At 48.3% G+C, this 16,497-nt stretch overlaps 2 protein-coding genes across 7 annotated transcripts in view; one reads left to right on the plus strand and one right to left on the minus strand.

Moving 5' to 3' along the window:
- SAE1 (SUMO1 activating enzyme subunit 1) overlaps positions 1-9,156 on the minus strand; it is a 100,218-nt gene extending 91,062 nt beyond the window's left edge. The window contains exon 1 of the mRNA XM_044257038.1: positions 9,134-9,156. The gene's annotated coding sequence lies outside the window, so the exon portion shown is untranslated. The remainder of the gene's footprint in view (positions 1-9,133) is intronic.
- A 133-nt stretch (positions 9,157-9,289) lies between these two features.
- ZC3H4 (zinc finger CCCH-type containing 4) overlaps positions 9,290-16,497 on the plus strand; it is a 43,085-nt gene continuing 35,877 nt past the window's right edge. The window contains exons 1-2 of one of the 6 annotated variants that reach the window (XM_044257030.1): positions 9,290-9,689; positions 9,815-9,980. In XM_044257030.1, coding sequence (XP_044112965.1) covers positions 9,820-9,980 — 161 coding nt within the window. In that variant the 5' untranslated portion in view covers positions 9,290-9,689; positions 9,815-9,819. Of the gene's footprint in view, positions 9,690-9,814; positions 9,981-10,138; positions 10,240-10,485; positions 10,546-11,399; positions 11,462-11,534; positions 11,723-16,497 lie in introns of those variants that run through there. The other 5 variants (XM_044257033.1, XM_044257031.1, XM_044257034.1 and 2 more) reach the window with 5 other exon arrangements.

Consider the following 16,497-nt stretch of genomic DNA (forward strand, 5'->3'; position numbering starts at 1 on the left):
GCCACCCAGGAGCCACTGGTAATCTATTTGTTAATTACAGTATATGACCGTTGACTTTGAGGCAAATAGAGAACATAAAAAATCAGGATTCTGTCAGCTAAAGGAACAAGTCCAGAGTAAATATCACTTTGCTTAGAATGATTTGAGGTTCTCTTTGAAATGATCATGTCTGGGAGGCATACGCCTCTTCAAATCTGTATTGTTTCTTCCAAATATTTCTTGACCCCCAGCAAAGGCCCGTTCCTAACTCCTTTCCTGATCTCCAATCCAGCCTCCAACCCTTACTGTTTTTTTTTTTTGTTTTTTTTTTTTTAAGATTTTATTTTTTTGACAGGGAGAGACACAATGAGAGAGAGAACACAAGCAGGGGGAGTGGGAGAAGGAGAAGCAGGCTCCCTGCAGAGCAAGGAGTCTGGTGCGGGGGCTCGATCCCAGGACTCTGGGATCATAACCCGACCCGAAGGCAGATGCTTAAGGACTGAGCCTTCCAGGCACCCCTGACCTCATCTATAGGATGAGATAAGGGTCCAGATGCCTTGAAGTTCAGGAACACAATGAGAATAGTTGACAATATTTGATAACCTTATGTATTTATTTAGATTTTATTTTTATTTATTTGTCAGAGAGAGAGAGAGAGATCACACACACATGGGAGGAGCAGTCAGAAGGAGAAGCAGCCTTCTCGCTGAGCAGGGAGCCCAATGTGGGGCTCCATCCCAAGACCCCCTGGGACCATGACCAGAGCCAAAGGCAGACACTTAACTGACACTTAACCAGACTGAGCCACCCAGGCATCCCTAACTTTTTATTATGTTATTTATTTATTTTTATTTAAAAAAATATTTCATTTATTTATTTGACAGACAGAGAGAGAGAGAGAGAGAGAGAGAACACAAGCAGGGGGAGCGAGAGTGGGGGAAGCAGGCTTCCTGCCCAGCAGGGAGCCCGAAGGGAGCCACTTGACTGAGCCAACCAGCCGCCCCTATAACATTTTTTAAAAAGACAAATCTTTTTTTAAATAAATTCTACAGGAAACATAGGGCCCTGAATCAAGAGTTGCAGGCTCTACCAACTGACCCACCCGGGTGTCCCATAGATTTTTATTTTGAAGATTTTTAAGCTTACAGAAAAACAGCCCAATGAATATTCATACATCCTTTGTCTAGATTCATTAATTTGAAGTTTTGGCACATCCTCTCTCTCTGTCTGTTTGTCTCTCTCTCTCTCACACACACACACACACACACACACACACACACACATTTTTTGACTAAACAACTTCACAGTCACTCCAGGTCTTTAAATCAATGCAGGGAAAAACCGGGGCGCCTGGATGGCTCAGTCAGTTAAGCATCTGCCTTTGGCTCTGGTCATGATCCCAGGGTTCTGGGATCCAGCCTGGGATCCATCTGAGTCAGTCTCCCTGCTCGGTGGGGAGTCTGCCTCTCCCTCTCCATCTGCCTCTCCCCCAGCTTATGATCTCTCTTGAGTAGGAGCTCTCTTTCTAGTCTTAAAAAGAATCAGTGCAGGGAAATATTTTGAGCATCAATAGGCCAGGTTCTCTTAAACACTTCCTGCATATAAAAATCCAAATATGCACAAATTCCTTTTAAACCAAAACATTAATTCCAGAGGTCGGAGCCACTTCAAAATTTCTACATTTAACTCCAAATATTTCCAGGGTTAAATAATGCCAACTAAGGAAATAATTATGGCAACAAAGGGGGGTTCACTAAGTCCTCTCGGTTATCTCTACAGACCATTGCATTTTGCACAGTTGGCTACAGCAGTATCTCCCATTCTTAGAGATAGTTTTTTTTTTTTTTAAGATTTTATTTATTTGAGAGAGAAAAACAGAGCAAGTGAGAGCATGAGCTGGGGGAGAGGGAGAGGCAGAGGGAGAAGCAGATTCTCCACTGAGCAGGGAGCCCGATGAGCAGCTCGAACCCACCACCCTGGGATCATGACCTGAGCTGAAGGCAGAATGCTTAATCATCTGAGCCACCCAGGCTAACCCTCCATCTTCTTTTTCAAGGCTGAATATGAATATATTCCATTGGAAGTAAACACCACGTTCTGTTTACCCATCCATCCATTCAGAAGACATTTGGGTTGCTTCTAACCTCTTGACTGTTGTGAATAATGTTGCTATAAACAAATGTCTACAAATATCTCTCAGAAACCCTGTGGAGACCATGGCATATATACCCATGGGGCAGCTTGTTTTTCAGCAACAGCTAATCAGAGAAGCTGCGCAAACTGAGATTTTTGTTCACTTCAAGGGGGTGGAAAGCAGTGATTCCATAGATCAGGCCCCTGGGTTTCAGAATTACATAATTACTTCCACCGAGGTGACTGCTCACCATTAACCAAGGCAGTGGTTCCCAGTCCCACCTGCATATTAGGATTATCTGGGGAGGTTTGCAGCAAATATAGTGCCCAGATCCCACCTTCAGAGACTGATTAATTGGTCTGGGGTGGAGCTGAGACATTGGGATTTTTACAAAATGCTCCCCAGATGATTCTAAAATACAGTCAGAGCGGAGAACCCTGGAGCAAAGATCCATGTGGTGTTTTTCAATTCTTTTCCTGCCCTTCCTGCTAGAACCAAAGACCTCATAGGGTTGTTTAAAAGAAATCAATTAGGGGGCACCTGGGTGGCTCAGCAGGTTAAGCCTCTGCCTTCGGCTCTGGTCATGATCTCAGGGTCCTGGGATCGAGCACCACATTGGGCTCTCTGCTCAGCAGGGCACCTGCTTCCCGTCTCTCTGCCTACTTGTGATCTCTCTCTCTGTCAAATAAATAAATAAAATATTAAAAAAAATAAATAAAGGATATCAATTAGGGGTGCCTGGCTGGCTCAGTGGGACATATGACTCTTGATTTCAGAGTCGTGAGTTCAAGCCCGACATTGGGTGTAGGGCTTACTTAAAATATATATATACATGGGGGGCCTGGGTGGCTCAGTGGGTTAAGCCTCTGCCTTCAGCTCAGGTCCTGATCTGGGATCAAGTCCCGCATCGGACTCTCTGCTTGGCAGGGAGCCTGCTTCCTCCCCTCTCTCTCTCTCTGCTTACTTGTGATCTCTCTGTCAAATAAATAAATAAAATATTTTAAAATACACACACACACACACACACACACACACACACACGCAGGCACCTGGCTAGCTCAACGGAGCCCCTGACTCTTGACCTCAGGGTTGTGAGTTTGAGCCTCACATTGTGTGTAGAGTTTACTTAAAAATAAATAAACTTAAAAAAAAAACCGCTTAAGTCGGGATGCCTGGGGGGCTCAGTCAGTTAAGCATCTGCCTTCAGCTCCGGTCATGATCCTCGGGTCCTGGGATGGAGTCCAGCATCGGGCTCGCTGCTCAGCAGGGAACCTGCTTCTCCCTCTGTCTATCTCTCCTTCTGCTTCTGGGCATGTGCCTGGGCGGGAGCGCGCACACGTGCTCTGATAAATTAATGAATAAAATCTTTAAAAATAAATAAATTGGGGTGCCTGGGTGGCTCAGTGGGTTAAAGCCTCTGCCTTCAGCTCAGGACATAATCTCAGGGTCCTGGGATTGAGCCCCATCGGGCTCTCTGCTCAGTGGGGAGGCTGCTTCCCCCTCTCTCTCTGCCTGCCTCTCTGCCTACTTGTGATCTCTCTCTCTCTGTCAAATAAATAAAATCTTAAAAAAAAAGTTCTCATCACAGGAAAAAAAAAATCTGTGACAAAAAAAAAAAAAAAGTGAACAGGGGCGCCTGGGTGTCTTAGTTGGTTAAGCCTTTGGCTCAGGTTATGATCCCTGAGTACCGGTATTGAGTCCTGCATCAGGCTCCCAGCTCCACGGGGAGTCTGCTTCTCCCTCTTACCTTCTCCTCTCTCATGCTCTGTCTCATTGTCTCTCCTCAAATAAATAAATAAAATCTTAAAAAAAAAATAAAGTGCCCCTGGGTGGCTCAGTGAGTTAAACTTCCGACTCTTGCTTTTAGCTGGAGTCACTATCTCAGGATCCTGGGATCAATTCCTGCATCCGGTCCTCACGTGGCATGGAGCCTGCTTGGGATTCTCTCTCTCCCTTTCCCTCTGCTCCTCCCTTGCTCTCTCTCCCTTAAAAAAAAAAAAATAATTAAAGCGAACAGTTTGGTGGTGTTCAGTATACTTACCAGATTGTGCAACCACCACCTCTTTCTAGTCCCAAAATATTTTCATTACCCCAAAGGTGGTAGCACACATCTCATAAATTCCCAGGTCTGACATGACCTTGCTATGCACACAATTCCACAACTGGAAAAGTCCAGCATTACAGTTTAGTATAAGTTAGTAAAACAGTTCTTTCCAGAGGTGCCTGCGTGGCTCAGTGGGTTAATGCCTCTGCCTTTTTTTAATTCTTTTTTTTTTAATATTTATTTATTTATTTGAGAGAGAGAAAGCGAGACAGAGCATGAGCGAGGAGAAGGTCAGAGAGAGAAGCGGACTCCCTGTGGGGCTGAGAGCCCAATGCCGGACTCGATCCCGGGACTCCAGGATTATGACCTGAGCCGAAGGCAGTCGTCCAATCAACTGAGCCACCCAGGCGTCCCAATGCCTCTGCCTTGGCTCAGGTTATGATCCCAGGGTCCTGGGATGGAGTCCCATACCGGGCTCTCTGCTTGGCAGGGAGCCTGCTTCCCTTCCTCTTTCTCTGCTTGCCTCTCTGCCTACTTGTGATCTCTGTCTAAATAAATAAATAAATAAAATCTTTAAAAGAAATACCAGTTCTTTCCAGAATTTATTTATTTATTTATTTATTTTTCAATTAAAGAGTTTTATTTATTTATTTGACAGCCAGAAATCACAAGTAGGCAGAGAGGCAGACAGGAGGAAGTAGGCTCCCCACTGAGCAGAGAGCCCGATGTGGGGCTCCATCCCAGGACCCTGGGATCATGACCTGAGCTGAAGGCAAAGGCTTTAACCCACTGAGCCACCAAAGCACCCCTCTTTCCAGTATTTAAAAACTATCACTAATTTTGTTCATTACAGGATCATTCATTACCAAGGCCATGTTGCAGATCCCTGTTTTCCAGCACCAGTAATAAACCTTCATTATTGTGATGTCCAAAAAAGTCCCTGCAAACTTCCAAAACGCTCTGGAGGGAGCAGTACTGTCCGCTTTGGAACCATCTGACAACCTCGAAATAAACACAAATTTCCCACAATAATTCCCAAAATGTCCTCCAGGGGGCAACATCATTTCCTTGAGAAAGGAACTCTAGTCTGGACTTCATTACCCCTCACCCAGGGTTGGATTAGTAAGAAAGAAAGAGGAAATAGCTATTGCGTTGGCAGTCAGCAAGATCCCACATACCGTAATGCCGCTCTTTGGCCAACAGTCTCCTTTCTTCCCTAGTTATTTCCAGAGGCTGGAGCCAACTTCTGGTGTTTCTTCCACATGGTGTAATGACTTCTGTGTAAAGCTCCCCTCATTTACAGTGAAAGGAACACATCCGAGAGCCACCCCCGTAAGTAGAAAAATAAAATCCTTTGCCAGAAACATGATGTTCCCAGAGTAGAAACAGGCACCAGGGAAGCATTGGTCAGATGCAGGGCCATTACAGATTTTGTCTCGGAAAAAATATAAGTGTCTGCCAAGCTTAGAGACATTTTGGAGGTCCAGAGGAATAATTTTGGAATTTGGAGGATAGTTTCTTTACTAAAACAAAGGTCAAGTTGCTAAAACTTGCAATCTTCTTGCTCCTACTCATCAGCCAAGAAAGTTCTAAGGCTGTGGCGCCTTAGTGGCTCAGTCTGCTTTGTCTGCTCAGGTCATGATCCCAGGCTCTTGGGATCAACATGGTGTCTGCCTTTGCCTCTCCCTCTGCCCTCTCTCCCTCTCCCCCCACCCCACCTTGTGCTCTCTCTCTGATAAATAATTTTTATTTATTTATTTATTTTTATTTTTATTTTTTTTAAAGGATTTAATTTATTTATTTGACAGAGAGAAATCACAAGTAGATGGAGAGGCAGGCAGAGAGAGAAGGAAGCAGGCTCCCTGCTGAGCAGAGAGCCCCATGCGGGACTTGATCCCAGGACCCTGAGATCATGACCTGAGCCGAAGGCAGCGGCTTAACCCACTGAGCCACCCAGGTGCCCCAATAATTTTTTTTTTAAAGATTTTATTTATCTATTTGATAGAGATCACAAGTAGGCAGAGAGGCAGGCAGGGAAAGAGAGAGGAGGAAGCAGGCTCCCCGCTAAGCAGAGAGCCTGATGCGGGGCTCGATCCCAGGACGCTGGGCTCATGACCTGGCCAAAGGCAGAGGCTTTAACCCACTGAGCCACCCAGGCGCCCCTGATAAATAATTTTTTTAAAAAGATGATATCTAGGGGCACCTGGGTGCCTCAGTGGGTTAAGCCTCTGCCTTCAGCTCAGGTCAGGATCTCAGGGTCCTGGGATCTAGCCCCACATCGGGCTCTCTGCTCAGCAGGGAGCCCGCTTCCCCCAACTCCCTCTGCCAATTTGTGATCTCTGTCAAATAAATAAATAAAATCTTTAAAAAAAAAAAGTGATATCTAGAATGTCAGAAGGGCTTGACAGACAGTATTAGACAGTATTCTAGTGGGACACTGAAAAGGCGTGGAGAAGTCTTTTTGCCTCATGGGATTTGCTGATGTTCTCATCTTCTTTCCTTTTTTTTTTTTTTTTTAAATGTCTGTCTTTCTTTCTCTTTCTTTTTATTGGACAGAGATCATAAGTAGGCAGAGAAGCAGGCAGAGAGGGGGAAGCAGGTTTCCCACTGAGCAGAGAGCCCCATGCAGGGCTAGCTTCCAGAACCCTGAGAGCATGACTTGAGCCCAAGGCAGACGCTTAACCCATTGAGCCACCCAGGCGCCCCTCATTTTCTTCATTACCTAAAAGCAGATGGCTGTCTAGAATTCTGGAATGGCCTGCTGAAGCTTCAGAGATGGCACCAGCTGGAGACCACAGCTTGAAAGGACAGGGTTCTGTCCTCCATGTGGTCTAAGTTCTCACCCAGTGTTGTTTCGTCCATAACTAGAACATAGGGCATTCAGAAATCAAGGCACGGACGAGGAAAGAGGATTTGCAGCATTTTCTTTTCCATTCTTACAGCCCTGCTCTACTAATCTTGTGTTAAAGAAAACTTCAGGACAATTTAGTTAAAAGCATGTGCCAACATTTTATTACAACCATGCGTGAAAGGGGAAAAAAAGGTCTCTTGTGGCTGAATTAGAAAATTTATTCACAGTAAGGACACTTGATGGGAGAAGAGAATGGCTAAATAATCATCATGAGATTATAGACTAGATCCAGAAGAAAAGAAAAAGATTGAAGGTTGTGAGTCTTGACTGGCAGGCAGTCTGCTCTTAAGCAGGTGGACCACTGGTTTCCCAGGACAAATTTCATACCATCAAAATTCATTCACAAACGGCTTCAATATTTTTATTAGAAAAGCAAATGACCTCACTGAAAAAGCTTGTAAATTACTCTTACAAAAAGCTTAAGTTGCAGACCACGTTTGGGACAATTTCTCCTTTTTGGTAGGGTTAATATACCAGGAAGTGACTTGGTGCCTTCACCTCCAGGTTTATCTTTCACACCGCTTGAAGCATTTTTTTTTTTTTTAGATTTTATTTATTTATTTATTTATTTATTTATTTTTAAAGATTTTATTTATTTGTCAGAGACAGAGGGAGAGAGAGCGAGCGAGCACAGGCAGACAGAGAGGCAGGCAGAGGCAGAGGGAGAAGCAGGCTCCCTGCTGAGCAAGGAGCCCGATGTGGGACTCGATCCCAGGACTCTGGGATCATGACCTGAGCCGAAGGCAGCTGCTTAACCAACTGAGCCACCCAGGCGTCCCTAGATTTTATTTATTTATTTGACAGATCACAAGTAGACAGAGAGGCAGACAGAGAGTGGGGGAAGCAGGCTCCCTGCTTAAGCAGAGACCTGGATTTGGGGCTCAATCCCAGGACACTGGGATCATGACCTGCGCCAACGGCAGAGGCTTTAACCCACTGAGCCACCCAGGAGCCCGGAGGCATTTTTTAATTATTTATTTTTCCTTTTCCTGGAACCTAAATGCTCCTTCACTTGGCCAGGTCTGAAATAAACTATTTCCGCCCTCTGGAACTTTCTCTTCTCCTTCCTATCTCAACTTGAACAACTCTGCCCAGGGAGCCACCACCCTCCAAATAAGAGTCTCCCTTCTAATCACCAGTCCCTCCCCGCCTCCCTGGCCACCCCGGGGCGTTATGGGTTTTTCAGCTCCAGGGAGATAGATGTTCCCATCGCGGAGCTTGGCACTGTACAAGCAGCTCATAAAAGCACTAAACAAAGAGCCTTGGATGTAAATAGGACTGAACGAATTTTTGGAGGAGGCAATGGAACGCCGGCACTGATTAAAATTCCTGAGACTCTCTTTATGTCTAATACTATGATTTTGAGACAATTATTTAAACACTAGGAATCAGTTTGCATCCCCGGAATGGGAGTATCAGTTCCTCGCTGCATAGCTGTGAGGGTCAAAGGGCTTTACGTCTGCACACTGGTTGAACCCGGTCAATAGCTTTCTTCTGGAGCATTTATTGTGAGCCTTCCCGGTACCGCGCTCCAAGTTCTGAAACTTCCTGGAGGCAGTACCAAGGTCCACCCCTTTCGCACCGCCCCAGAGTGACGGCACCGACCGAGGTCTCTAATGACGTCAGCTCCGGGCCGGCCCGGCTCCATCCTCCCCTACTCCGGAAACCTACAACTCAGGGCACCCGGCCTCCAGCTTTCGGTTATTTTTTTTCTCTTCGTAGCCCGAATCCTTTTCCTCCCACTCTCCCACCTAAAACTTTCGGCTCTTCCCGCCTTCCCTCAAGCTGGCGATTTTCGGTTCGCTTGCTCTCGGGCGAATTTCCCACTCTTTTACTCCGAATCGCCTCCCGAGCCCCGCCCTTCGGCCTTTTCCGTCTAAATCCCTCTTTCGGCTAGTTCCGCCTCCTGCCACCCACCTTCGGCTCCTTCCGGATCGTCTCAGTTCCTTGTTTTTCTCCCCCGCCCAAACCCGGTCCTCGTCCACTTCGGCTATCTCCGGCCCCCACGACTTTCCATACATCCTTTAGCCACACCCCCATCGCCACTTCGGGTCTTTCCGCTTACCCCCAGTCTCCCGCTCAGCGGCTTTCGGCTCTTTCCGCCGGCAGTCGGGAGAGGGCCTATGCCCCTCTCCTCCACGTGACGCCGCCTCCGCCTCCGCCTCCCAGTTCCCCCTCCCACCTCGCCCTTCCTCCCGCCTCAGCCTTTAGGCTCCTCTGGGCTGAGCCGCCATTTTGTGTGAATTTCTGACTGCGGCGGGGGCCGAGCAGCCGGGGCACCTAGGGCGGGCAGACAGACAGTCGGCCCGTCTCCGCGGCCCGTTTCCTCTCTCCCTAAAATCCTTTTTTTTAACCCCCTCGCTCGCTCTCCTCTTCTCCCCTCCCCCCTCGCTTGCTCCATCGCGCGCGGCCCGCGCTAATTACACCCAACCACCCACCAGTGTCCGTGTCCCCCGGGTCCCCCACCTCCGGGCCCGCGGGGGAGGTGTGTGTGGGGGCTCTCGCCCGGATGAGGGCCCCGCGCCCGTGAGCGAGTGACCCCAGGGGCGGGCTGCGGAGAAAGGCGGCAAGCGGCCCGCCGAGGCCTAGGCCGCGCGGCCTACGCGGAGGTCGGCGCAGAGGTGATTCCGAAACCGAAAAAATATATACCCATTCCTATCAGGAGCCCTCAGAGCAGAAGTGTGCCCCTCCCGCCACGCCCAAGCAGTCCTTTTTCGTGCATTAACATCCCCTCCCCCCCCCAAAGGAACTATGGAGGCCGTGCCCGGGACCCCCCCGCCGCCACCATCAGAGTCGCCGCAGCCGCCATCGCCGCCGCCGCCATCAACGCCTTCGCCTCCTCCGTGTTCCCCCGACGCCTGCCCGGCCACCCCGCACCTCCTCCACCACCGCCTCCCGCTCCCTGACGACAGGTCAGGCCCCCGGCCCGGCCGGGGCAGCGTCCCCGGGGGGAGGAAGAGGAGGAGGAGGAAGGGGGGCGGCCGCCATGTTGGGCCGGGCCGCGGAGGAGGAGGAGGAGGAGGAAGGGCGGGGTCGGTGGGTGTCTCTCGCTCGCTCGCTCTTTCTCGCTTGCTTTCTCTCCTGGCCTCATGCGTTTCCCCCCCCTCGCGGCGCTCGCCCGCTCTCCCTCGCTCTCGCTCTGTCTTTTTTGGGCGCCATGCTGAGGGGAAGGTGAGGAGGCGCCCCCCGGACCCCCGCGCCCGCCCGCCCGCCCTGGGGAGGGGGCGCTGGGGGGGGGCTGCGAAGGCTCACGGGGGTCCTGGCTGCCCCAGCGCCCGGAGCTGGCAGCCATGGGCCAGCCTGCCCGTCGCCTGGCTTCGGGGAAGGGGATGGGGGAGGGGCTCCCGGACCCTTTTGGCTGGGGGGGGGGCGGATCTCGAGCAGTAGCCCCGCTCTTAGAGGTTTGGAGTTGGGGTCTCCCAGTACCTGGCAGTATCCTTTCTCTTGCGGGAGGTGTGCCCTGCCCTACTTGGAGAGGTACCCTAGTTTTCTTAGGCAGAAAGTGGGGGTTCGTTCAGTTTTCTCTCCATCCTTTTGAGGGGTGCTTTGGGTGGGGGCACTCGCACTTTTTGCGGGAGGGGTTTCCTAGCTCTACCCTAGAGAGCAAAATTGGTGGGGGGGCCGGATCTCTAGCCCCCTTGATGGAAGCCCCTGCCCCCTTTGGGGGAGAAACCCCTTCCCCGTGTTTTTCTTAAAGGCAGGGGTCCTCTCGTTTTTCGTAGGTAGGTGCTGCGTTTTTGGCGGGGTTGGTGGGGGGGGACGGAGGTTTGGTTTCCCTGCCTTGGAGAGGAAGTTGGTCTCTTCTTTCTCATGGGGTTCCCTCCTCTTTCGGGCTAAAATGGGGCGCCATCCCTTCCGGGAGAGAAAACGAGGTTTTTTTGTGCTTTGGCAGGGGGTGAAAGGGAGCGCCCCCCCCCCATTCCCTTTATTAAGTGCGAAATGGGTTTGCCCCACGCCCTTTTCTGGAGGGTGATAAAGGCGCCAGCCCGGCGCATTTCAGGGCAAGATTGGGGCCTCGGTCTCCCTTGCTCCAGGGGTTTGGGGTGCAGGGTTTGCCCTCCCTTTCCTGGTGGGGTAGGGGAAGAGGTGTCTAGAGAGTAGATTTGGAAATGGAAGGAGGTTTTCCACCGGCAGAAAGGCAGCCTGAGGAGGAGTGGGGGTGGGGAGGGGAAGAGATCGCGCTGGACAGATGGCTGCCCCACAGCAGCCCGGGCTGGGGAGTCGCTTTCAGGACCTTCCTCTAGTTAGGGGTCTCAGCTAGGGCTTCCTTGCCAGGTACCACGGCCCCTTCTCCCCACTTCCACCTCCCCTTTTCCCTTTCTCCTTCACAGACCATACTTTGCCTTTTAAAAGAAATGCCACCCACATTCAGAGACACAAGTGCAGCAGTTTGGTGAGCTTTTACAAAATTTTTTTTTTTGTTTTCTGTTTTGTTCTAATTAAATGTATCGTCCTGGGAATCGCAGCCCATCGCAGCCTGCTTCCAGTTCAAGGAAATAAACAGATTAGCAAAGGTCTGTGCGCTAAGCCCACGTTGGGCTTCCGGGCCCTCTCTTGGGGGCAGGTGCATTACTCAAAGGTGCTTACACGCTTTATTCGACCTCTAAGGAGTTCTCTTATGTCAGAAGTGTATGTCTTACAATGGGTTGGGATGGTAAGTAGCCTCTTTTATTGAGTAATTCAATTATCTCCCTCTTTTTGTCCCTTTCCTGCCTGCCTTCCTCCTGCCTTTAGACCAAAGTGATGCTTGAGTGAATTTATATGTTCAAATCAGGATTCTAAACCCAGTTGAACCCTTTAAGACTTGCACATCCTTTTGATCTTTAGTTTTTTTAATTTGTCGTACACAGTTTTCTCAAAGGAAAAAAAAAGCGTTACTGTAACGTGACAAAAACTTACGTAAAAGGCCCATGTTTTCAAGCCCTTGGTATCCCTCTCCATTTCCGTCCATTGCTTTGTCTCCAGCCTTCATCTTTGAAGAAAGTGGATGCTTCAGGTCCATTTGTAGGAGACGAGGTTAACTAAATTTGGTTTATGATATTTGCATTCGAGTTAAGGTTCTCCCTCCCTCCCACTCCCCCCCTCAAAAGATTGTGGTTCAAGTAGATCCAATTTGCTCCTTTTACTCCTATGTCTCTTATGGTGATGGACGTTTAAATTAAGCAAGTCATTTGTAAGTACTGTTTAAGCACCAAATCTGTAACGCGTGTCAAGCCCCAATCTCTCTCTGTCTCCACTGTTCCTTTGTTCGAAAGCACATGCCTGACCGTGAAAAGTTGATGCAAACACGCCCAGTCATGGTGGAGAGAACACTTCCTCCAGCCCCCTGCCCCCCCCAACACATACAAGATAAAAACAGCAACAGAAATGACTTGCAGAACCAAACACTACTTCTGATGTGTTTTACAAGCATAAGTTCTTCCGTTAAAAAGCAAAACACGTTGAAGTTCCATTTTCCATCTTGCCCACTTTGGGTCCCTGATGTACTTTGGTAGTGAAAACTTTTTATTAACACACAGCCCAGTTTTCCCCTCCGAAAGATCCTGTTTCCTTTTTTTTTCCCCCCATTCTTAGGAGAAAAAAAAATTCACTTACGTTGGGATGAGGAACCGTAATCTGCAATTAAGTGGGGCCACTGGTTTTATTCTTTCTCTCCATATCCTCACAACCTAACTGCTGTGAAGTGGTGATCTTAGGTATGTAAAACCAGTTGTGGGAGGAAGAAGTGTCTACACAGTACAGTATCCTGCAAAAAAAATAATGTATGAAGCACAAACTGAACACACGATCAAGTGCACAGGGTCAACCGAAAACGGACTGCATTTATCTGAAGTTTTCCCTCCTTGGTGAAATTCCTCCTCTAGGAGCCAAGTGCAGAAACTGGATGCTAACAGAGGAACCTTCCAAGTTTCGAGGGCGACTAAGTTGTCGGAGGATGCTTGTTTAACTTTACTTCTTTTGTAAGTGAAAATTTTAGCAGTCATTCATTGAACTTAAAAGTATTATCCCAAACATTTAGAGAGTACTCAGAGGCATATCAACACAAGGGTTTATTGTTTTTTTCATTTTCAAAGGACTGTCCTCTCCTGAAAACCAAGAAGCCCCAGTAATTATGTCAAACTGTACTTCGATAGTCTTTGTTTTTGAAATGTCACAGTACTGCCTTTTTTTTCCCCCTAAACTGATGTACCAGTACTAGTTAAAATTCAAATTAATGGATGTTGCAAAGAAAGGAAAAAAAAAGGGTGTCACTCAGAATCCCTGATTTAAGAGCACCTCTTAGACACTTGAAATCTTTAAAATTGTTATATTCTCTGGGGAGAGGCTTAATGGGAAAGCAAATTAAAATATCCTGGTAGAAATACAACCAATTGTGACCATGAAAACAGGGATATTCTGGTCCTAAAACCCCTTCATTTTTTACTCAAATTTGTTCTTCAAAAGAGAATGAGGATTCCCCCAACAGGGCTTTCTGATTCACAGACTGTCCTCTATCTTCCAGATTGGGTTTCTATTTGCTTGGAAGGTTAAGTTTTTGATTCTTGACAAGCCAAGATTTTTAAGTATAGTGAGCTCTTCTAGAAGGACAACCCTGTGGCTTTTGCTTGGCCAGGAAGGTTGATCCCAAGGGGGAACTTCTGCACCTGTGGAAACGAAGGCTTTCCCAGCCATTGGCCTACCTGGCCCATTAGCGCTGAATGGTTGACTCTGAGTTTGTGTCCATCCAGTTGAATGTAGACAGTTCCATATTGGGCTTAGTAGTTTATCCTTAAATAATGCCTCCACTTCTGCTCCTTTCTCTTAGATCTTTCCCCTGCCCCAGTAGGGGAGGGATGGATGTCTCAGGGTGGCCTTATTTGCTGTTCCCCTCTGCTAGGTTTTTGTGGCTTTTAAGTCCCTAGAACCATCTTCTAGAAGCCAGGTCCAGTTACGGCAAATACTTGCCTGGTGAAAATTGCTAATTATTTCACAGCCTCTGTGGATAGCTCTAGGTCAAACTATATTCCGGAGAACCTGCTTTTTGGTCTCTGTGGACGAAATTGTCTAGTACCAGAACGGGGGGTTCTGACCCCGGGGTAGGAAGTTGAATGACAGAGTCAGAGCAAACAGTGAGTGAGTGGCTGCGTTTCTAAGTGAGCAGGGTTCTTGCCTGTACCTTAGCAACAAAGCTTCTGCCACAGTGGGAGACAAAAGGCTGATTTCTGGGGTTCCTGGTAGTCGGCATTTAGGAAGTTGATTCAAGCCTCTGCAGGAGCCGTCTGCTCATTGGTGATGGGAGTCTTGTCAGAATCAATGATTTGAGGCTGGTTTCATGATTAAAACCAATTGGAAAGAGTGAAAAAGCTGCCTGTTTGGGTGGGCCTCTAAAGTTCATTAGGTTAAGTCCAAAGTAAAACCGGGACTGTCCGCGGGGAGCGAGATTTTCCCGGATTGGGCTTTCCAAATTTATCAGCCACATCTTTGCGACGCAACGATTTTGCTCTGATGGTTGCCGAAGACAGCGGTCCTGGACAAAGGGTGCAGGGTTTCTTAGCAATGGTAGGAGCCTACGTGGGCAGTTTTCACATTTCTGCCTCAATCAGTTGATGACAAAACGAAGACACGGGCCCTCAGTTCATGTAAACCCAGTCACATCCTGCTTTTGGAATAATTTTTTATTCCAGTACAGGACATTTGCTGGGAGCGTAGTTTGTGTCTCTTGGCAAAATTGCTCAGAATAGAGAATCTGTCTCGTACTTTTTTTTTTACCTCCGTGTGTATTTTATTTATTTATTTTGGTGCATTCATATCTGTGTGAATTGGTGACTCAGCTCCTATTTGTAAGGCAAGTGGTGACATCTGAACGCGGGAGGTGGCAACAGGATAGGAAGGAACAGTGTGGCCTTTGGAAACAGATAAGGTTGTGTTCAGGCCTGGCTCTCCCTACAGTGGGCACTAAGGATAACGGCCGTTTCTCAGGGTCATTGCAGTCAAGTGGGCATACGTGGACACCCGCACAATGCCTGGCATTCAGCGAATCTTGGTTTCTTTAGCTTTTTGCTGTCCCTACTAAAGGGGAAAAGAAAAACAAAACTAAGAATTTATAGTCTGGTGTGTAAACAGAAGCAAGCCTAACATCTGTGTTTTTGAGGGAAGTCGGTTTATCTTCTAGCTCAGGTTTCTGGCCACTTTATTTCATTGCAGGGAGCAGATCGGGGTGGAAATTTTGTGGAAACCATCTCAAGGCATGTCTTGCTTTCTCAACGCCCTTATTACAGATGCTGGAACAGCCTGGTATCTTGAGCTTTATGCTGACGACCTTCCCGTGTTCGTCTTTGGCAGTTAGGATCTGTAGTTGTGCTCCAACTGTGGTAGGCCTCCTGAGAGCTGAGCGCACAGGGCTGTAGCACCTAACCCACTGCTCACTGGTCTCCTCCCCTTAATCTTAGTCCTTAACCTTAGCTCTTTAGAGTCTCCAGAAGGCAGCAAGGCCTGTCCCAGCTCCACAATTCCCCTGCCCCTCCGTAATTGGGCTGAGTCAGTCAAGGTTTTGTTAATTTAGCAGTCAGGCTTGTCCCGTGCTTTTCTTGGAGCAGAAAAGTTTTCAGAGTGTTCAGCGTGCTCTTCTCTCCTGTGGACTTTATTTAGATTTGGGCAAAGGTTGTTACTGCCTGTAGCAGGCCTCGGATTTCCTTCCCATGTCTGACGCCTGCAACTTCTGGCCACGGTCAGGGTCAAGGGTTTGCTGCCCCTGTGGCAGCTCTCGGTACCCACCTGAGAAGAAAGTGCCTTAAAAATGAACTGCAGGGTAAGGCTGAGTGGTTGGGTCACAGGCTAATCCACCAGTTCGCTGAGCACCGGATTCCCTTGTCCCTGTCGTCCCTGTCGAGTGGTCCCGGAAGCCATGAACTCCGGAAGCATAAAGCCTAGAAGGGCATGGGTTTCCATTTGTTTCCTCTAAGCTGGGGTCGGTCCCCTTCTGGAAGAGAGGTGATGGGGAGCGGTGGACATCGTGGATGTGGTACTCGTGAGTCATTGACTTAGTCTTCCCAAAGATGTGACAGGGTCTCTTGTCATAAGAAGGGCAGGGATGACCTGCCAGGGACCTTCAAAGTGCTTCCGGTGTGATAGCTCAGCCTCAGCCCTACGCGGAGAGTGAGAATTGGAAACAGAAATGAAGTCACTTGTCCAAGGTCACAGAGCTAGGGGGTGTGGAGACAGAGTTAGAACCCTGGGCAGCCTGTACCCAGACCCCAGCTCTCTACCCAAATGCTTCCTGGAGCTGACATTTTCAAACTGCGGTGTGCAGCCATTAGTAGGATACAAAGTCCCATTTATTGATTTGTCTCCTGCATTTGAAACACAAAGAAATGAGAGAGGATAGAAAAAAGCAGAGTGTGGTGGAGTTTTAAACCCTGAAACGTTCTGAAGACTTGTTTGCGAGGAATG

Source organism: Neovison vison, chromosome 7 (genome assembly GCF_020171115.1).
Source record: "Neovison vison isolate M4711 chromosome 7, ASM_NN_V1, whole genome shotgun sequence".
Lineage (NCBI taxonomy): Eukaryota > Metazoa > Chordata > Mammalia > Carnivora > Mustelidae > Neogale > Neogale vison.